Source organism: Gopherus flavomarginatus, chromosome 25, assembly GCF_025201925.1.
Source record: "Gopherus flavomarginatus isolate rGopFla2 chromosome 25, rGopFla2.mat.asm, whole genome shotgun sequence".
Taxonomy (NCBI): domain Eukaryota; kingdom Metazoa; phylum Chordata; order Testudines; family Testudinidae; genus Gopherus; species Gopherus flavomarginatus.
This window is the reverse complement of record NC_066641.1, coordinates 13,361,241-13,383,838: the sequence shown is the minus strand read 5'-3', so window position 1 is coordinate 13,383,838 and position 22,598 is coordinate 13,361,241. Positions and strand designations below refer to the sequence as shown.

General features: G+C 42.4%; 1 protein-coding gene across 1 annotated transcript; it reads left to right on the top strand.

Moving 5' to 3' along the window:
- Nucleotides 1–8,302: 8,302 nt before the first annotated feature.
- LOC127040711 (keratin, type I cytoskeletal 19-like) lies at nt 8,303–22,263 on the top strand. Its single transcript, XM_050935236.1, has 10 exons — nt 8,303–8,391; nt 9,749–9,794; nt 10,617–11,144; nt 16,654–16,736; nt 17,189–17,345; nt 18,151–18,312; nt 18,421–18,546; nt 18,689–18,909; nt 20,662–20,705; nt 21,727–22,263. Exons 3-10 carry the CDS (start codon nt 10,710–10,712, stop codon nt 21,822–21,824), a joined length of 1,326 nt encoding a protein of 441 aa, XP_050791193.1. The 5' UTR covers nt 8,303–8,391; nt 9,749–9,794; nt 10,617–10,709; the 3' UTR covers nt 21,825–22,263.
- Nucleotides 22,264–22,598: the final 335 nt, after the last annotated feature.

Sequence of the window (22,598 nt, the reverse complement as noted above, 5' to 3'; positions counted from 1 at the left end):
AATCCCATCACATGCAGTAAGAGATGAAATAATAGAAGCCACTGCCCAAGGCCTTGGAAGCACAGCAAGGCCTGAGAAGAAGCTGAGCCACGTGGGCCGAGGGTCTCCCTGGGGTCAGACTGGAAATGCAGGAGCTGGAAGACTGATTGGTTGCAGCTGTGTGTGTGAGTGTGAGGCCTTGTCTACATGAACGTTTAGTGTGAAGCAAGCTGAGGTGTAAATCTACCCTGTAGTAGCCTGCTGTGAATTAAGTGTCTGCGTGGACCCTCCTGCTGGGCACTAACAGTTTCCTAGTGTGCTTTGAACTACTCTCGTTTCAGAGCAAGAGAAACAGTGAAGAACATGGCCTTGAGAGGGAGCAGAGAAAGAGTTCTTTGGGGCACAGGACTCACTGGAAAGGCAGGCTGGGAAATTGTGAGCAAGGAAACTATCTCCCAGTGATTATAACTGTGTTCACAGAAACAGAACTTTGTGAACATTCTTTGCAAATAAAAAAATTGCACCCAAAAAATATCAGACTCATATAATCCATTACTTCTTATCCTGTTCTCAGTGGATAAGGAGAACAATGTATCACCATTGCTGAAAAATTGCTTAATCAATTGTTTGACCACACTTTGGTTATTAAATATACACAAGAGACCAATACACCAACGTCAGGTTTATTGCTATAAGCCAACAACAATGTAGTACAGGAAAAAGGTTTGATACAATAGCAGCTTCCAGGAAACTGTCTTGTGCAGCTATGTTACGTTCATTTGTTACATTCACCTTATGCAGAAGCTGTGCTCCCGACCATATCCATTTCAGTTGGTAATATTTACAGAATGATTTTATAAGTTACACATCTCTTTACAGGTCACTAAAATTCACACCATCAGTTTGTCACAGTTCCTTAACTTGTTGTTCTGTTAACTTTCCTTATCTTTGTTTTGGATACAACTGTAGCACCTATAGGACAATTGACTGTAGATGGCTCCGTTTTACTTGTAAGTCTTCTGTATACATGTGTGCTGGCAAGTGGGTAATGAAGTCTTACAGTGACATGTGATCATGTCACCTGAACTGGAATCCATCTTTAACCTGGTGCTTTTCCATTTAGAAGGAGAGGTGGGAACCCAGAGAGGGACAAAGGATTCCCGCTTTATGCAAAAGATATATAAGAACAAAGGGGGCTGCAATAATGAGAAATCTCCGAGCTACCACCTGAGCTGGAACAAGAGCTGTACCAGGGGAAAGGATTGTGCCCACTAGGGCCACCCGGGGAGGGAGGGCAAGTGGGGCAATTTGCCCCAGGCCCTGGGACCCGCAGGGGCCCCCGTGAGAGTTTTTCAGGGCCCCTGGAGCAGGATCCTTCATTTGCTCCGGAGGCCCTGAAAAACTCTTGTGGGGCCCGGGCCCCCGGAGCTTCTTCTGCTCCAGGTTGTTGTTGGTAATTGAGCGGCAAGGGGCCCTTCCGCTCCAGGGCGGAAGGATCCCCCACCGCCGAATTACCACTGAAGTAGCACCTGTGGCTGAAGTGCCGGGTCTTCAGCAGTAATTCAGCAGTGGGTGGCCCCTGCCACGGGTCTTCAGGGCACTTCAGCAGCAGGTCCCAGAGTGGAAGGACTCCCCCGCTGCCGAATTATCGCCGAAGACCCCAGGCCTCCTGAATCCTCTGGGTGGCTCTGGTGCCCACACTGGAAGGCGTCCAGATAGAAGCTTATTGAAACATCTGAGGGTGAGATTTCATCTGTAATAATTTTCTTACTGTATTAGGCATAGACTTGCGTGTTTTATTTTATTTTGTTTGGTAATTCACTTTGTTCTGTCTATTATTACTTGGAACCACTTAAATCCTACTTTTTGTATTTAATAAAATCACTTTTTACTTATTAATTAACCCAGAGTATGTATTAATACCTGGGGAGGGGAGGCAACAGCTGTGCATATCTCTATCAGTGTTATAGAGGGCAAACAATTTATGAGTGTACCTTGTATAAACTTTATATAGGGTAAAACAGATTTATTTGGGGTTTGGACCCCATTGGGAACTGGGCATCTGGGTGCTGGAGACAGGTACACTTCTTAAGTTGTTTTCAGCTAAGCCTGCAGCTTTGGGGGGATGTGCTTCAGACCTGGACCTGTGTCTGCAGCAGGCTAGCGTGTCTGGCTCAAACAAGGCAGGGCTCTAAAGTCCCAAGCTGGAAGGGAAAGCTGGGGCAGGAGTAGTCTCAGCACATCAGTTGGTAGTTCCCAAGGGGGTTTTCTGTGATCCAATCCATCACAACTACCATTCCAGGTATTGGTCTGTGAAGGCAACTTCCAGGTTTGTACAAGGGTAGAACAATCATATATCTTGTCATCTTCTTTTGGGATATTCCAGTTTGGCTTGTGATAATAACCTGTTGCTATGGTAAAATACTCATATGTCCTGATCCTGACAGGTTTCCTATCTAGGCTTATTTCTACTAATGCAAGGTGCTCTGGAATATTTAGTATAAATCAACAGGATTATAGTAAAGGTATAGGCCAATTTAGGCTATATAACTGCCATGATATGCTTAATGCTATTGTGCTTTATGCCTACTAATATGCATATGGTACGGATAATACATATTATTAATGACATATATAAATATATGCTAGCCAGCATATACTGGACAACTCTTCTTTATAACAACCTTCTATGTAATGAAGAATGTCATCATATCCCATTCAGTCTTCTGTTCTCTAAACTGAACAAACCCAATTTTTTCAGTCTTTCCTCAGGAATCATGTTTTCTAGACTTTTAATCATTTAGTTGCTCTCCTCTGGACTTTCCTGAAGCGTGGTGCCCAGAACTAGACACCATACTCCAGCTGAGGCCTTATCAGTGGTGAATTGAGTGGAAGAATTACTTTTAGTATCTTGTTTTCAACACTCCCACCAATAAAACCTCCTGCAGGAGTTCAGCCTGGGTTGTAATGTAAGAAGCAAAATACGGTTACTATGTTGTACTCTATTACCTGGCAAGACTGGAATAAGGGTTGATGCCCTAAGAAAGATTTTATGTTGGGATCTGTAGAAAAGTTTTCTTTCTTGAACACACTGAGAACATTATACTACAGAGACTTGACTTTTTTGGTTGGACACTCACACCCAAATAAAAGCCTCCTGAAGGAACTCAATTTTATGTTTCACTTGTTTAACATGGTACTTAAACTCTGGACTTTGCACCAGCTTGTAGGCTTGTTGGCTGGGGCTTGTCCCCCTCCAGCCGGCGGGGAGACAGACCACCTCGCTGCATTGGTCAGGTGTGTTGGGGAATTAGCATGGTCCTGCAGCAAACAGTTAGTATTAGTCGGCCCCAGGCCTTGAGTCAGGGAGGGGCAACAAACAGTCACTAGCTCAGGCCCTCAGGCAGAGACTGAGCAAACAGTCAGTATTATCAGGCCCAGGCCCTGGATCAGGGTGGGGCAACAACAGTAGTAGGCCCCAAAGGCCTGGGAGAGGGGGAGACTGCCACCCACGAGTTGGGTGGCAGGGGGGACGCAGGCCCACCCACTCCACTGCATCCCAGCCCAGGGCCCTAGCAGCGGCAGAAGACCCGCTGCTGTGTCAGTGGGGATCCTGGCTGCAACACACTGACACGGGCTCTGGCAGTGCTGCAGCCAGACTAGAGTCGGGTTCCCCCGGGCTACTTCTTTCCTCCCCCTCTAGAGGTACCTGAGTCACAGTGGTGTCCTCCACAGGGGGTCTAGTACCATACGCTCCTCAGAATAGCTGGCGAACAGTAGGCTTGGCAACTCCTCGGGGTAACTGGCACACGGTAGGCCTGGCAGTGTCTCTGGGCTCGGGCTAGCTTCAGGTGGTATCGGTTGGCTGTTGATCGCCGTGGTCTCCCCACCGGGAGCTACACCACAAGCATCTGGTTGCTCCGGTGGCTGAGAGCCAAGTGAGCTCTGGGGGTGGGTTTTTATACTTTCTGTCCTGCACCCTGACCGCTGAGGGGCAGGCACAGAGTTTGCTGGCTCCACCCACTTTAGCATCCAGAGAGGCTCATGCCCCTCTGGGGCGGCGGAGAGCCAGACCGCCTCACTACACAGCTATTAGAACAAGTGCTATTTGCTGACTTATTTTTTGGGGAGGAGGGGTGGGAAGTGTCTATTAAAGCAATAATCATTTCATCCAGCTATTCATTTTAAACCAGTCTGGTCTGAGATGGAGGATTGGTCTTGCCGTAGCAGACTTCTAGACACCCAAAGATCCTACACTAGGTTAATCCTCAGAGCCATAGTATCTTCAGCCAGCAAAGCATGAAAAGTATCTCTGCCACTCTTTCCTTCCCATCTTTTGCACTGTCCTGGGGAGAAGTGGAAAAGATGGGAAGACATATACTAGAGACTGTGCCCAGCTTGGCAAAAGGTCATTCACAATCTCACATCCCAGGTCCCAACACACAGAGGGGCTGCAGCCCACTCGTGGGTTTTTTTTTTAAACTTTTTCCAGATGCAAAGAGGTCAATAATTAGACCACCAAATAAATTTTCAATGAGTAAAGGTATTTCTGAATGCAGGAGCTACTCCGCTAATCTAGCTTCTGTGATATAAGAACATAAGAACGTCGCTATTGGATCAGACCAAAGGTCCATCTAGCCCAATATCTTGTCTTCCGACAGTGGCCAGTGCCAGATGCCCCAGAAAGAATGAACAGAACAGGTAATCATCAAGTGATCCATCCTCCGTTGCTCATTCCCAGCTTCTGGCAAACAGAGACTTGGGACACCATTCCTGCCCATCCTGGCTAATAACCATTGACGAACCTACAAAGTACATTCGGATCCAACGAAGTGGGTATTCACCCACAAAAGCTCATGCTCCAAAATGTCTGTTAATCTATAAGGTGCCACAGGACTCTTTGCTGCTTTTACAGATCCAGACTAACACGGCCACCCCTCTGATACTTGAAACAGTAAAGGAATTATTATACCACCAACAGGAAAAAAATCATTCAGGAACACAGCTACCCCCTCTTTGTGGCCTTTGCTGAAAGAGTTGAGGGTCAGGCCATATCTTCACAGACAATTTCAGAATGGGCCTCCTCATTTTTAAGAACATGTTATAAGTTAGCCAGGTTAGATCCACCTAGCCAAATTAGGGCTCATTCCTCTAGAGCTCAGGTACCCTTTGCTGCTGCCTGTTTGAAGAATATTGCTATTTATGAAACTGTAAATTAGCTATGTTGATTTCAGTCCACACCATTACACGACACTTCTGTTTTGCAGAGATTCTCAGATCAGATGCCTGCTTTGGTAGGACTACTTTGCAATCATTGTTTAAAAAGGACTCCTACTGTCCATCTCCAAGTAAACAGATAACTGGTTGTTAGTTACAATGACTGGAATCCATGTGGACAATCACAAGAAGAGGAAAGAACAGTTACTTACAATACAGTAACTGTGGTTCTTTGAGATGTGTTGTCCACATGGATTCCACAACCTGCCCTCCTTCCCTTCTACTACAGAGACCTACTCCTCCGGGATTCTGTATTGGTGAAGGAACTGAGGGATGGTTGCACCTGCTCCACTCTTTATGCCTCTATGTGGGGAGGGGGTGATATGAGGACATTTAAGGCCCAAGTAATAAGACGTCAATTTCATAGTAGAGGGCAGATATTAAATGGTGAAGAAGGAGAGGGAGGAGGTGTGGTCAGAGTGGACTGTGCTCTACCTATGTTTAGCTGGCAGGCTGTCCTTAATGGACTGTTGTGCTCTGGCAGCTCCTAGGTTACTCTAACCTGCACCTGGGGCCAGGCAGAGAATCAGGAAGCAATAGCTAGCTCTCTGGTGGCTTCCTTCACAGATTGGCCCTAAATTTAAACATTTTAAGTACATTTTGAGAATCTGCACTTCCCTCATACTTTTTGATCATCACATAAAGTGCAATTTTCAAAGTCTGAAAGTTTTCCAACCCAATCTGAACAACATTTAAAATATTATCACGTTAACTTTTTATACAGGGATGTCCTGCCCTCATCAATGTGAATTGTCTTTGGACTTCAACCCTCTGTGTGTGTGACTGGTATGTGTAAATGACGGAAGACTATTTATGAGAGTTGAAGTCAAGGTAAACTAATCAAATCTCTTAGGCAGTAACTATGGAAACCAGCAATAGATCTTTATCTGTTTATTAAAAACATTAAATCTGAGAGGAGTGGAGAAGCTACTATAACAGAGTTCATACTTATGAGACCTTATTTTGAGTGCAGCAGGTGTTTGAGTCATAATAACTTCACTTGGCTAATTATTCCACTGATTGTCTGGCAGTGGCTTGTATGAAAATAGAATGAAATATATTGTAAAAATAAGAATGGATTACAGAAATGTTGTATGTACCTTTATGAAATGTTGAAATACAGGTGTCAGGAAAAGAAACATTAGGCATAAACAATGAGTCCATTTAAGCTAATGGTGAAACATTAACAGAAGAACATTATCTTGTTAAGCTCTCGCCCTTTTATCTGTATAAATAAGATAGCTTGTGTCTTGCATGGTGCTCACATTATCTGGGTGTTATTAGCAGAGTGCTGTACTAATAAAACAGAGTGGTCTGACAAACTGTGAGTCCTGAGTCTGACTTTGACACTTGTAATATCCAAATTAAAGAACACAATGCATCAAGTATTCTGCATATTTCGAGCAATAACTAACTTTGCAAGTTACACAGGCCCAGATCCACAAAGGGACTTAGGCACCTAGAAATTCACTGGAACGATACTGTGATCCACAGTGTCAAGGATCCCTATACAATGAATAGGGGGTGATAGGTATCTCAGAATATAATCCACAAAAGCCTGCACACTAAGCAGGGAGGCACCAAAGCTACTCAACAGGAGATGCCCAGGGAAGAGATGTGTCCTAAGCATTTACCTGTGGTATGGGAGACCCAGGTTTAAGAGACCACAGGACTCTTTGCTGCTCTTACTGTTTCAAGTGTCTGAAATTGAGCTTCTGCCCAGGCTGATTGAGGTTTGGGGAAGAAAACTGGGAGATGAATGAATTGGTTCATATGGAACTCTGAAACAACTTTGGCCAGAAATCTGAGATAAGGCCTAACAGAAACCTTGTCCTTATGAAGCATTGTAGAAGAGGGACCTCCCTTGAAGACCTGAATCTCCCCTACCCTTCCAGCTTATGTAATAGCTACTAAAAAGGCAGTCTTCACTGATAGAAACCTGCTCCCTATGCCACCTAAGGGGTCAAAGTAGGGACCCATCAACACAGTTATTACAGTGTGGAGGTCCCAAGAGGGAAGAGGCTCTGAAACTGAGGGAAAACATGAATAAAGAGGATGAGAAATACAGTATTGCCCTGGATTGCAGAGTAATGTGCAGATATTGCTGCTAAATGGCCCCTTATAGAACTGATAAGAAAGTACCAATTGTTTCTGGGCTAGCACATATTCCAATATTAGTGAAATGGATCATGTCAAAGGAGACTGCCAGATGTAATAATATTGGGCCTGGGTGTATGATGTGACCATGGTTCTGTGAGACTGTCAGACAGAGCAGGCAAAGTAATCGGGGATTGCACTGAAAGATTCACCATATCCAAACACCAGAACTGCTTTGCCTATGCAGGGACTATCATGATCATCAATCCTAGATCTTGCCTCAGTTTCCTCAGGACCATTAGTATCACAGGGACCAAGGGGAAAGCCTACAGCAGCCCCAGTGCCCAAAGGATAAGACAGACATCTGACAGGTAACCCTGAATGGATCCCCCTCTAAGGCAGAACACTTCACACTTCTTGTTGTGGTCTGCAGCAAATAGGTCTTTGGTTGTAGTTATTGTTTTACTTCCCAACTAGTTTATCAAAGTTAATTAAAAAAGACAGAAAATGGTGTATCCTTTTCTTTTGTTTTTTTTATGCTAAATTTGCCATTTAACAGATGAAAAGTTTCTCTTCCTTCCTCAAACAAATTTATGATGATTTCATCCATCTTAGGCTTCACTCTTGTGGTTTATGTTGTCACCAGAAACAACTGATAGAATAATATCCTCGTAACTCATTAAAACCTATATAGCATTCTCTAGGGTATTACCTAGTTTTTCACATGCCACTTTCTTGATATATGCACAACTGCACAAAGGAGTGGTGTTAACCCTTGTCATCCTGAACTACTAGTCACAATTAATGCATGACCATGTAATTAATTCCATCACAGTTTATTGCAATTTCCTAAACCTTTCTACAAACTCCAAGAAGCTGCCTTATTACCCATTTTCCTCCACACCAGGAAAACAAGGAGACTGTTTTGAATAACAAGCTCCATCACTTTCTCTGCCAAGCTCTGAGCACAAGCATCTGGTACAGCTGCTTTAAACTATGAAAGCCCAGTGTGCTTTTTTGACTGTTCTGCTTAATAAGGTAAAGTAACTGCAATTCTCTGAGGTTCTAGAGCTACTGTCTGTTCTGTGCGTACCTACGCCATACATGTTCTGAAGACACCAAAATTTGTTCAATAACCCATTTCTTCCCTAACTTTATCTCCCTGTATTTGGCACATAAGCACCTGTGCCCAATGTACAGTTTACAGAATTGTTTACCTAGTAAGATCATTGCTATTAGCAAGGCCCCACTGATTCTGGTAATTGGTTAATCATGGGATTTAAAAGACAGTCAGTCTCCTTCTATAGAAACCTGATAGTTCTGTGTGCACATTGCAGTGAAAGTAGAAAACGGACCCTATACCCTCATTGTGGACTCACTCACCACCTGAGTGGATGTGGGACATTTAAGCAGAAATCCTGGTGTGAAAGCCTGGCCTCACTGAAGTCCATGAGAGTTTTGCCATTAACTTCAATGGGCCAGAATTTCGCCCCTGTTCCTAGCACAGCACCAGAGAAAACAGGCCTTACAAAAGGGAACTCCATCAATACTGGGGCAAAAGAATCTTTCTTCCTCCATAAGCCAAAACCACAGCAGCAACTTCCACACACCTTCTATTAGAGCACAGCTACTGTCTCCATATTTGCCCTAAATGAGGTTGTCAGTGGATCTGCATAATCCTGAACCCACTAGCCACATTCCTTTCTTCCCCGCCTCTCTTTATCAGCAGCAACAGTGTTAGTAGTTCTTCTAGTTCAAATAAATGGAAATGGAACTGTACAAGTAAAAATACATTTTTCAAATTAGAAAATATTTGTTACTGGCACACAAACCTTTTGTTTTTATCATATATCTATAACAAAGGAAGTAAAAGTGTGCATAGGATGCCAGATACCTAAGTAATTTGCGAACTCTAACCTACCTTTTTATTGGTCCTGAATGATACAAACATATCTTTCTGTAAGGGCTAATTGTTTGTTTGAGATACAACAATTCTGTGCAGAGGAGAAATGTAATATCACCAACATTTGGATACAAAACCATTCTATCAAATGACAGGGACGAATCTAAAATCTTCAAATTTCTGTAGAAAATAGCCAAGTGGACACAGTGTGTGCATACGTGTGCATGGGTGGGTTGGAGGAAAGAAATGTGGTTTTTAAGCAAATTATTTTTTCAATGTTTTGAATAAAGGAAACAAGTGTACTGGAAAAGCAGAACGGTTTTTACTAACATACCAACATAATCAGTTTATGTTAATCATTAATACACAGAGTACAACCTACTGTAGTTGCCAAAATACAGCTCAAATTAATACATATACTTTTATCTGTTGAACATATAAAACATGAAAAGAATAGTTAATGAAAGCTTATTTGTTTCACTTTAACTTCAGCCACACAAGAGTGCAAAAAGTGCTAGAGACCAGCTTAACTGGGCAGGTAAGTATGTCTACAGATAAAATAACTTGACTAAACTTAATCCTCAGTATAGCTCAATTGCTGCTACGGAAATGAAAGTGAGAAACAAGATTACAAATGCTCTTGCCTAGTTATTTAAGTTGCATTTACTTACATTGTATGACAAGGTAATATTCTTTTTATTTTCAAGTGTAGTGAAAGTCTGTTCCTTTTAAATTATAGTAAGAATTTCTTGTTTAAAACCAGTATTATGTTTATGTGTAACATACCTGACCTTTGCTAATGTCACAAATGCTTAATGTCTGTTTTAAATGTTAATACTGTTTTGCATTTACTATAAAATAAATGAACACAGTAAATACAAAAGTAACCTTTCTAATAATTTGTCTAATTAGATTTTTTTTACACAAACATACTACTATTATTCTAAATAGTCTCTTGGGCAGTGACTATTGCCTTGTCAGTAGAAATATATTATTGACTCTAACCAAGTTTTATGCCCCTGGTTACATAAACACACTTCTGCTTTTTTTATACCATAATCTACAAATCAGGAGTAAAGGTATTTCCTTTGTTTTTTTTCAAAAGGGATATGAGACTGTGGCATCAGGTAAAATGCAATACATTTTTCAATAGCTTAAATGTGTTTTACCTTTTCTCTAAAAAAATCACAAAGATGCTCCCACTACCTGGGGACTTTTCCTGGCGCACACATGAACAAATTAAAGTTCTGTTACATTACTCAGATGATGGGGGCAAGACGCTGAGAGTTGGTGGTGCTGAACCCAATTAAACTGTGTGTCAGCAGAGGTGGAGTTTACAACTGTCATGCCTCTTTTTCAGATAAAGTATAAAGGTTCAAGAAGCATACAGTGTTCTCCACTCCAGCTGCTCTGAATCTTGTGGTGCTTTAGTTAATTAAAACAAAAACCACCAATGACATTCCAGAGCCAAAACCACTTTACTGGTACAAGCTCTATTTTCCAGCCTACTGCACCCAATCTAAGTGGTTCAACCTACAGGAAAACAGCTATCCGAAAGTATCAGGCGCCAAGTGTCTATGGGGGAGCTGGTGGCTATGGCACCCGCATTTCCACCAGCACTAACTATGGAGGAGGCTTTGGTGGTGGCTTTGGCAGTGGATTTCAGCTCAACACCAGCAGCAGTGACATCCTGCTTGCTGGAAATGAGAAACTGACCATGCAAAATCTGAATGACCGTTTGGCTTCCTATCTGGAGAAAGTTCATTCTCTAGAAAAAGCCAACTCCCAGCTCGAAAAGCAGATCAGGGAGTGGTATGCAAATAGCTCCTCAACTACAAGGCACGACCACAGTCCATATTTTAAAACCATTGAAGACCTCCAAAACAAGGTAAGAAATCATAAAAGTATCCCTTATTTTGCAACTTTATATGCTTCTGTACTCCAATGATAAGAGAATGAAGAGAGTCAGCTAACTGTAGAATTTTTTTTTTTTCAATTCACTGTGGCTTCACTGTAGGTTCATTAACCATTTAACTTTGGCAAGATTCAGGTTAAATTGTGATGTAGTAAACTGACTGCATATTTTAGATGCTATAAAAATGTCTATGGAAACAGTCCAAAATCTATCATAAAGGCTGAATTAATTCTTCTGTAATTACACAATATAGGGTATTTCAGCTGTAGATTTCAAAGTGGGGCTTTCCAGAGAAGATATAATTATCCCTATTTTACAGCTGAGGCACAAAGAAGTGAAGTCACTTGCTCTAAGTCATAGACCAGAGGAGGAGCAGGGGTGAGGATAGAACTACATGTCTCCTGCCTCTCATTATATTGCCCTAGCCAATTAGCCACACTCACAACCAGAGTGTGAGAATATAGAACTTTTTAATTCTTTCCTCAATGTTGTTGAAAGTCGGACACTCTAAGTTAAGACACTTACCTTCATCTTAATGTAAATTATTTCAGAAGTTCTAAGTATAGAGAAGTCTTTAAAGGTTTTGAAAGTGCTGTTACAGTTTGCCATAATCAACATATGACTGGATCACCAAACATTCAATGACAAGTAACATCTTTCTTAATATCACTGAATTAAAAAAAACACAAGATAAAGTGACATTAAGGATCAGATTTATACCTACAAAAGGCAGGAAATTTAGCGTAAATGGTAAAATTCCTTTCTTAGCTCATCATAAATTGTCTATTAAAAAGGTCTCCGAGCATCCATTAATTTTATTTATCTATGCACAACAGGAAGTATTAAAGATAGCATTTTGGTTATCTCTATGGATTGCCATGTATTTGTGGCCTGCACACAAATACTTTCAGATTTTTTTTTCTTGTGTGTGTGTGTGTGTGTGTGTGTGTGTTTAATCTAATCTCTTATTCTCTTACACCTGGACAACAGTAAATAAACAGATGGCTGTTACCTGGGAGGTGCTGTTTATTGAGGAAATCTAAAAATCTAAAGTTCTCTTTGCTGTTTCATAATTCACTAACCTCCTCAATTTCCCATACTTTCATGTTCTCTGTATGTATAAATATCTCCTGTCTGTTTGTTCCATTCTATGCATCCGAAGAAGTGAGCTGTAGCTCACGAAAGCTCATGCTGAAATAAATTTGTTAGTCTCTAAGGTGCCACAAGTACTCCTGTTCTAATTTCCCCAAGTAATTTCAGTTGTCATTTTTTATTTAAACGTTTTGTTTACTATTTACACAAAAACATTAATACTTAATCTTTTTTTCAACTGTTAAAGTAGCAGTAAAGGAAAATGTCTCATAATTTTACATATTGGGCCCTGTTTTGCCAGTGTCACAAACATTACATTCCAAAGAGATGGTCTTTGACAGCAAGATGTTCAGCAATGTGGATTAAGGTTTTAAACTTTATTTTAAAATCCAGTTCATTGTGGATATAGAGGGAAGTCACTTTCTGACTACTATACTGAGCAAACCAGATGCAGCTTTCATTTACAAACCTTGTCTCTCCAATATCTGACCTATAGGCATTCTTCATGAGCTTCCATCTTTATACCTGCAAAAAAAATCTCCCTTGTCAAAATATCACCACTAACCGAATGTGTGGCTCCTAAGATTATGACATGATGAGGGAGGAAACTATGGAAATAAACAATTCACATTTATGACACCATACATAATGTAACATTTACATCATGGTTTTTGATGTTCCTGAAGCTGTTTCAAAAGTTTTTCAAAAAGTGGCCTGCCTTTTAAACACAATTCTTAGAAATTTTAATAAAAATGGGTTCCTGTAGTGGGGTGTTCACCCCGCTCCTGTCTGGAGGGGATAAAACAGCCCGGAGGAGGGCTGCAGTGGAGACAGCTAGGATGATTAGTAAAGCAGCCACAGCTGTGGCCCGCCTAATCAGGCCCAGCTGGCCCTTATAAGGGGCTGGGGCCAGAAGCTGAACACACAGGCAGTCTCTCTCTAGATGTTGAGATGGATGGGTCTGGTTGCTGGGAGTTAAGCAGGACTGGGGAAAAGGCAGAGGAGCTGGGGAGCCCTCAGGCTGCAGGCCTTGCCAGGGCCGGCTCTAGCAATTTCACTGCCCCAAGCACGGCGGCACGCCGCGAGGAGCGCTCTGCTGCTCGCCGGTCCTGCGGCTCCGGTGGCCCTCCTGCAGGCTTCCCTGTGGGGGATCCGGTGGTCCCGCGGCTCCGGTGGCCCTCCTGCAGGCTTCCCTGTGGGGGATCCGGTGGTCCCGCGGCTCCGGTGGACCTCCTGCAGGCTTCCCTGTGGGGGATCCGGTGGTCCCGCGGCTCCGGTGGACCTCCTGCAGGCTTCCCTGTTGGGGATCCGGTGGTCCTGCGGCTCCGGTGGCCCTCCTGCAGGCTTCCCTGTTAGGGGTCTGGTGGTCCCGCGGCTCCGGTGGACCTCCCGCAGGCGTGCCTGCAGATGCTCCACTGGAGCCGCGGGACCAGCGGACCCTCTGCAGGCACACCTGCGGGAGGTCCACCGGAGCCGCCTGCCGCCCTTTTGGCAACTGGCAGAGCAACCCCCCTGGCATGCCGCCCCAAGCATGCACTTGGCGCGCTGTGGCCTGGAGCCGGCCCTGGGCCTTGCTAAAAGGTACTGGGGTTGCAGAAGGCAACCCAAGGGTAGGCAGAGGCAACAGGTCCAAACCCTCCTTGCCAATGATGAGTGGCAATTATACTGCAGTCTGCCCCAGTGAGCGAGGGCTAGATGGTGACTGGCAGTAGCCAAGGACTGAGGTGAGGTGGGGATAGGGGGTTCCGCGCGGAGAGGAGACCCAGTGAGAGTTCTGCGTACTGCAGGGGGCACAACCCCAAGAGAAGGGGCACCAGGGTCTGGGAGGGACACGGGGCCAGCAGCAAGCGAGACAGGTGCTCCTGAGTGGACAGAGCTAATTCCCAGGATGACCAGCAGGAGGTGCCATTCCAGTGAGTCATTGCCCTGCCACGGTTTCCCCAATCCATTTCATTTTTTTTTCTATTGCAAATGTGAGCCTTGAGATTTTGATAGGCCTCTCTTCAACATTGCCCACAGTTTGTGTTTTAATTTTTCTATGGACTTTAATTTTTTTTCTTGTTTACAGCGTCAAGCGGTCTGGATCATACCTTTTGGCCAGCCTACAAGATATATTTTATAAATGACCCTAATTTCTTTGTGACAGTCCAAGCATTTTCCACTCCAGGAATCTTTACAAAAAACACCTGCTCTGTGGTACAATCTGGTGCATTCCAAAGGCAAAAAAAAGTAATTGGTCTTCAGACGTAGATAAGATCTAGAATAAAAATAAGCCATGGCAGGAACACGTTAGTTGTATCTAGAGATGGGAATGAAATCCACCAGAAGCAGGGAAATATGCATGTGTGCGCGTGTACACACACACAAACTAAAACATAATGTATGTGTGGGTACATGCACTAATGCTATTTACATTTTTCCTTCTATTTTATGTCTTATATCTCTTCCCTGGTCTTTCACAGTTTGTAGTTTTCTTTTCTTTCTTCTTCCTCCAGTTCTGAAAATGATAAGCTTGAAACAATGGCAAAATGTCAACAATACACGTACCATTCTTTGTAGAGACAGGGTTATAGTTTGTAATAACATAAATCAATATTTAAGACTGGGACACAAATCACAAACAACTAGAAGTTCAATGTTTAGAATGCCTTTTTCCATAACGTAATCTGGGCTTCAATGGTTTGTTTTTGTTTTTGTTTTTTATCTTCATTTGCTTTGTCTTTTGACAAAAATGTCAACAATAAAAAAGATATACTTCATGGAAAATACATAGACAGGGTTGGATGAAACAGAGCTTTGTGAGTGGACAATGGAATCCTCCTGCTTTATGAATATTAAGGCACACCTGAATGTTTGGTTTTGGAGCAGACACAAAGATCCAATAACCATATTACGAAGACTTTATATTATACATATTAGGGGGAGGGATAGCTCAGTGATTTGAGCATTGACCTGCTAAATCCAGGGTTGTGAGTTCAATCCTTAAGGGGCCATTTAGGGATCTGGGGCACAAATCTGTTTGGGGATTGGTCCTGCTTTGAGCAGGGGGTTGGACTAGATGACCTCCTGAGGTCCCTTCCAACTCTGTGATATTCTAAAAGTCTGATACTAAATTAGAGCCAGATTTTCAAAAATGCACTTGAAGAAATGTGTATGCACATTCTTGATCTGAGTGAACACAGCTGCAATGAACACACAAACCCTAATTTGCATGCACACACAGCTACTGCAGGTGTGCAGAGATATCAAGCTTGCAAAGGTGCATTGGAGATTGAGTGGGTGCAGGTCAGGGTTGCACAAATGTTGACTGGGTTTTTTTAAACAGTCAAGTTCTTATTCATTCCATCTGGCATTTGTTCATCCCATACAGTAACAAGTTCTCACTGCCGCTACTGACCTGCCTGCATTCTTATCAGCTTTGAGAACTATCCTAGCTATGGTCTATATACTCTCCTTCATGTTTAAACCCACCCGTAGAGAAAACAGAGAAACCCACATCTTTGCCCCTACACCTATGGCAATGAGTTTGTGGAGCATGGCGATGCACATAGCCATGTATACACACAAAAACTGAGGATCTATGAGGTCCCATCCTTTTTGATCTCAGGTCTTTTGTGAAAAGGGCATCGCCTACCTTTAGTAAATTGGCTCCACCTCCTCCCTCCAAGGGGAAGAGAAGCCACAGAGGAGAATTAATCCTACTTCTATCAGCACTAAATACTCTCAGAAAACCACCAGTGTTTGAGTGGCGCATGCAATGCAAAGTGGATGCTCTCAGACTCCAAAATTCTCAAGAGCCTTGACACATTATGTAGACCCACAGACTTCTAAACACACACAGTTAATGAGAGGGACTTCAGCAGGGAAGGGAAGGAGGAAAATGTCTGAGTCCTTGCTTTCTCCTTCCACTCCTTTTGGAAGATTCTTTTACTTAGGTTTGATCTACACAGAAAAGTTATTGGGATAGCTACATCGGTCAAGGTTAAACTGCATCCCTGACCAATGCAGTTATGCTGACAACCCTCTGACCCTAGTCTAGACACAGCTATGCACATCCATCGACATAACTAACATTATGGTGGTCGTCATACTGCACTGAAAGAAAAACTCCTTCTGTCAATGTAGGCTTCATCTAGTCTAAGGGGCTATGCTGACAGCATATAGTGTAGTCTCCGAAGTGTACAAAGAACCTTAGATTTGCTTCCCTTAACACCATAAATTAGAGAGGAATGTATATTCCTAGATATCAAGATTTTCTGAAAACAGAACAATCTGATTGATGGCACAGATTCCATATTTTAAAATGTCATCCAAAGTTTTTATAACATTTAAATATTGGTTTGGTTTGCTAACTCCAGATTACTTGACAATCTATCATCTTCTTTTCCAGATTGGTGCTGCACATCTGGAAAATGCCCGGCTTGTCCTGCAGATTGACAATGCCAAGCTGGCTTCTGATGACTTTAGAATGAAGTAAGTTTCTATGATGAATTAATGTGATCTCCTCCCCACTCATGTCAGTCAAGTGATCTCTTTAAAAGCCAGCAGGGTCTTCTGGCAAAGGGAGGGAACTGAACCCCTTCAGATCACTGAAATTGAATAGTAATGCAAAACAGATACATTACATAACTCCCACCTGCCCTATTCCTACAGAGAAACCCTACATATACACTTGTATATCTTGTCTTAGTAATAAAGTTATTGGAGTTAAAATTGAGAATTAAACTGTTTGTCCCTAAAGAGTCAGTAAAAAGGCAATTTGCAGACTGAGACAGTAATAGTTAGTGATTCTCTGAGACAGAACTACAGTCCTAGCTTATCACAGTAAAGCATATAAGTAATTACATATTAATATAGTAATTATGTATTAATTGCACATTAGTAATTATATATTAATAATGCTGGAATGAACATTTCTTTTCCAGGTATGAGAATGAGCTAGCAATCAAACAAAATGTGGAAAATGATCTTGCTGGACTCCGCAGAGTCCTTGATGACTTGACCTTATCAAAGGCAGACTTAGAGCTACAGATTGAAGGTCTGAATGAAGAGCTGACTTTCCTCAAGAAAAACCATGGAGAGGTGAGAGCAGCAGAGAAAGTCGTTTAGAATTTACACATTTCTCAAGGACACACAGAAAACATTTACACATGCAAATCTTGTTCAGAATAATGAAAATTCCACGGTTAATCTGAAAAAACATAACCTTTATAATTTGAGACATAAAGTGAAAAGGTAAAACTATGACTGTTAACCAATCTTGGTTTCTCCCATTCTTTTCAAGAGGTAGGATCACATAACTGAAATCTGGAATTAACCTGCTACTCTGTTAGTTGCTAACAGAAAGCCTGAATTATGTCACATAGGTTAGGCCTCCTTTGTTACAATCCATAACACAAAATGATTCCTCTTAGCAATCATAAGTCATAGTACTAAATTTTTAATATCTACATTCTTTCTAACTGTGTAGAAAAATGATACTTTAGAAGCTCTGAAAATTAAGGCGTGATGGTCTTCCTTTAAAGAACATCCTTTAGTTCTGTGGGCCCCCACTAAATGCAAAACCAGATAACTGGGAGCCAAGACTCCTGCACTCTATTCACAGTTCTGACACTGCTCACTATGACCTTGAGGAAATCATTTCACCTCTGTGTATCTCAGTTTTCCTTGCCATAAAATGGGAAAAACAGTACATTAGCGGGGTGTTGTGAGGCTTTAATTAATATTTGTAAAGTGACTGAGAGTCTTTTATAGCTCTCCTATTTCTATGCATTTTGAATTTGTTTCTGTCTTTCTGTCTTAACATGACTACACATTTCTCTTCCTATTTAAAAGTTTAACTGATATTCATAAATATGGAATTATCTATAATCGCTATTGTTTGTAGGAAGTTGGTGAACTGCGTAAACAGCTAGGTGGCACAGTTAATGTAGAGGTGGATGCTGCTCCGAGCATTGATCTTGCCAAGATTATGGAAAACATGCGACAGCAATATGATAGCATGGCAGAAAAGAATCGTCAAGAGGCCAAAAACCGCTTTGATAAACAGGTAAAGTCTCACTGATCACATAACAGCAGCACCTCCTCACAAGGAGTTCAGTCTAGATTTAAAATTGAAGTTCACTGCCTTTACACCTTCTTTTCCATTGTCTTTCAGACAGAAGAAGTGAACCGTGAAGTCGCTATTAACGTTGAACAACTGCAAACCAAAAAAACGGAGATCACAGATCTGAGACGCACCTTCCAGGGCCTGGAGATAGAATTGCAGTCCCAGCTTAGTACGGTAAAGCATATCTAAAATGTAACATCGGAAATATCTCTAACAGATAGTTGTTTGGATAAACACAGAAACTATAAGGTCTTTTAATGTAAACATAATTTTAAAACACAAATAAGTAAGTCCTCTATTATTTCACCTTCTGTAGAAAAAGGCTTTAGAAGATACACTGGCTGAGACGGAAGCACTTTATGGTTCACAGCTTGCCCAAATACAGGCTGCAATTGGCAATGTAGAGGCACAGCTAATGCAGCTTCGAGCTGACATGGAGAGCCAGAGTACTGAGTACAGTACTCTCCTGGACATAAAGATACGGTTAGAGATGGAGATTGCCACATACCGACGCCTACTGGAGGGAGAGGATAGTAGGTAAGGAACTGAGTATCTGTGAAGTCTGTTGTTTAGTTCAGTTTTATGTCAAGTCAGCAATTATCCTAAATACTCTTTATAAAGGCTGCCTAGGGGTAAAAAGAGGACAGATGTTGAATTACACCTGCATTCAATAAAATTAATGGATAAAGGATGCTTCTGCATGCCAAAATTTGTTCCTGCTAACACTGGTTACTTTACTGGTGGTGGTAAGTCTGGCTGAAACTAAAGAAAATGAAAGCCAAAGACAAACAAGCTAAGTGAGAAGGTAATTATGCTCTAAAATAGAAAAATATTTGTGTTTAAAAAAATTAGTACAAATGCTTCCCCCACAAAAAGTAACAGTGAAATGATCAATTACAAGTACTCTTATTGCATATGGTAATATGTCTCTATGTGCTATGGCACTTAACTGTTCAGCTTCTGGGGAAGCCTGATTGGTAGCACAAGAGCACTCTTCATTATCCTTTGCACCATGGATATCACTGCAAAGCAGCATGGGGAGAGAGGATGGGGACAATCTGGGACTTAGCCAGTGGGTCTGAAAACAATGTGGCACTCTTTAGTAAAGCAGGCTGCAGCCATTACTGCATTGTCACACCTCCTTGCAATAACTATTGCTGATCAATGATTGAAAGACAGAGAAAGTATGTGTTCTGGAATGTACGGGGTAAAAATACCCTCCCCTTTCCCCTGGTGCACAAGACGGGTCAGTGCCCCCAACTGGTCTTGCCACTTCCTGTTGACTCGTTGGCTACTCTCAGGTAAGTCTGTCTCCCTTTTCCATTCCATTCCTCATAACACAAATGTGGAAGGGACTTTTCAAGGAGTCCTGCCTTCTTTTTCCTGCTGACAGTCAGTCACCACATTCAGCTACAGTGAGGACATTCTAGAGCAGGGGTGGGCAAAGTTTTTGGCTTGAGAACCACATCTAATATTGTATGGTGGGACATGAACGCTCATGAAATTGGGGTTGAGGTGCGGGCTTGGGGGTGGGGCCAGAAATGAGGAGTTCAGAGTGCAGGAGGGGGCTCTGGCTGGGGCTGCGGGCTCTGGGATGGGGCTGGGGATGAGGGGTTTGGAGGGCAGGAGGGGGATCAGGGCTGGGGCAGGGTGCTGCGGTATGGGGGCAGCGCTTACCTCAAGTGGGCCCTGGAAACAGCGGCATGTCCCCTCTCCTGCTCCTATGCGGAGGTGCAGCCAGGCAGCTCTGCTACACGCTGCCCCGTCCACAGATGGAGTTCCTGGCCAATGGGAGCTACGGGGGCAGCGCTTGGGGTGGGAGCGGCATGTGGAGCGGAGCCCCTTGGCTTCCCCAATGCGTAGGAGGCAGAGGGAGTACATGCCGCTGCTTCCAGGAGCTGCGCGGAACAGCCCCGGACCCTGCTTCCCGGATTAAAACAGCTGGTGGGCCAGATCCGGCCCGCGGGCAATAGTTTGCCCACTCCTGTTCTACAGGCCACTAAAGAAGTTAATTGGTTCAGTATCCGATAAGCCTCCTCATAGTACCTGACACAAAGTTCATTTACTTAGGCTTTGTTTCATTCCCTCTGGAGATAACTGTTTGTAGAAGTGAGTGAGATTAATCCAAGGAATTTAACAAGAAAAACAATGTTTAGCACATGCTTAAGTACCTTGCTGTATTGGGGCTTAAGTGAACAAATTAAATGTACAAAGATCATGATCTCAACATTTCTTAAATGTAATAAGCACCTGTATTTACAAATTATGTTTCATTCATATATTTAACAGACATTTCCAGTCAGAGATATCTACTATAGAAGAGCCTGAGACTGGTATGTCACTTAAATTTTTGTTTTCATATTTTTATATTTGGTTGCTACTAATTTGCATTAAAATGCATTAAAATGTATTAAGCTGATATAAACAAATTGAGGTGCGATAAGTCTTTCAGATGCAAATATTAAATCAGTGAAATCTTATAGCAAAATTGCCAATTCAATTGTCTGACTATATAACTCTCAATGTAATGTTTCTGTTAAAAGCACCTTAGAACTATTCAGTTTGTACAAAACCCAAGCACCAAAATATGCTCAGGAGGAATAAAAGATTCACTCAAAACAATGTTCTGTAAAAAGTTCTGGGTGATGTACAGGATGTTCAGTAATTAGAGAAACCATATTCTGTACACCAAGAAAGAAAGTTTATTTACTGTCAAAAATCAGCTACTAGTGTCACCTCTGCAAATTCACACTTAGGGGACTGGCGCCTCCTTGTGTTCAGCTGTATATTCTTCAAGAAATCACATGCATTGTCCTTCATGCTTCCCTTTTACATAGGTATTCCCCCACTTCCACCCTAGAACTGGGCTCAGCCCACACATGAATTAGACAGTACTATTTTGTTTGTTCTTTTCCATACTGAGGGATTTTTTCCAACACCTGGAAGTGTATCCATCCATTTGCCCCAGCTATGACCAGCAGGCACTCTACTAATATGACACCTGAAAACCCAGAATTTTGACTTCAGACTGAAATTAGCATATCATTTACACTTAAGAAGATGCTCCGTATCTATTTTACAATAAATGGCACTTTCATTCTTAAACCCACTGTTAAACTGAAGAGCACAATTATACATGATCAGTAATTTAACTTTTCTTTTTCATATGTGTTTCAAATTTCCTGACGTGTCACTTGATTACACCAATGGAGAATTAAGGGAGTCCTTCTAAATATGTTGGCTCAACAGGCTGGAAAACTAAAAGTATAGAGCTAGCTACTGAAGTAAACATTAAAAATGTATTATTCTTTTAATATAAATGTTTTAATTAGCACTCTGCAATTTTATTTTCAGAAATAAATAAAATTAGGAAGATCAAGACAGTTGTTGAGGAGGTGATTGATGGCAAAGTTGTCTCCTCTGAGACCCAAGAGATTGAAGAGAAGATATAAGCAGCATCAGCTGGGAGATGCCTCTGAACTTCTTAGAATTGATGGCAAAAATTACTTGATTAAACTTCAGTGGGAGATGGATTGGACTGTTTGTGGCTACGTCTACACTGCAGAGTTTTGTCGCCAAAAGTTACTCTGCTTTAATTAAAATGCTTTGATTAAACTGCTTTTGTATGTCCACAGTATGCTCCTTGTAGCAGCAGAGTGCATCCACATTAGCAGCTCTTGCATTGACACAGTGAGCAGTGCACTGTGGGTAGCTATCCACTGTGCAGCTGACCATAGGGTGCTTTGGGAAGGGTTTGCAATGCCTCATGGGGCAGATACAGCATCACATGTTAGAGTTTTCTCAATCCCATCATGCCAAGGGCCCATGGACATCCTACTAGATTGCCAGCTGCTTTTCAACAGAAGTGTGTGATGGGAGGGGGGGAGCATGTGCGTCAGGGAGCATGTGTGTGTGTGGGGAGACAGAGACAGAGTGTGTGTTGCGGGAGTGTGTACGGTGGGGGAGAGTGAACAAACCTCCCCAACAAATCTCTAAATTGAGATAGCCACCGGAAGCAACCAGTCCTGAGGCAGGGGGAGTGGGACACCCCTGACATCAGCCCCCGCCCTGGCTCTGCACAGCACAACAGTCTCTCTCTCACACAAAAACAACAAGGAGTCCAGTGGCACCTTAAAGAATAAAGATGCCATGCATCTGAAGAAGTGGGTTTTTTTACCCATGAAAGCTTATGCCCAAATAAATCTGTTAGTCTTTAAGGTGCCACT

Coding starts and splice junctions, on each gene's coding strand:
- LOC127040711 (XM_050935236.1), top strand. CDS start 10,710: ATGACATTCCAGAGCCAAAACCACTTTACTGGTACAAGCTCTATTTTC. Junction 18,313..18,420: donor AAAACCGCTTTGATAAACAG/GTAAAGTCTCAC, acceptor ATTGTCTTTCAG/ACAGAAGAAGTGAACCGTGA. Junction 18,547..18,688: donor TGCAGTCCCAGCTTAGTACG/GTAAAGCATATC, acceptor CACCTTCTGTAG/AAAAAGGCTTTAGAAGATAC.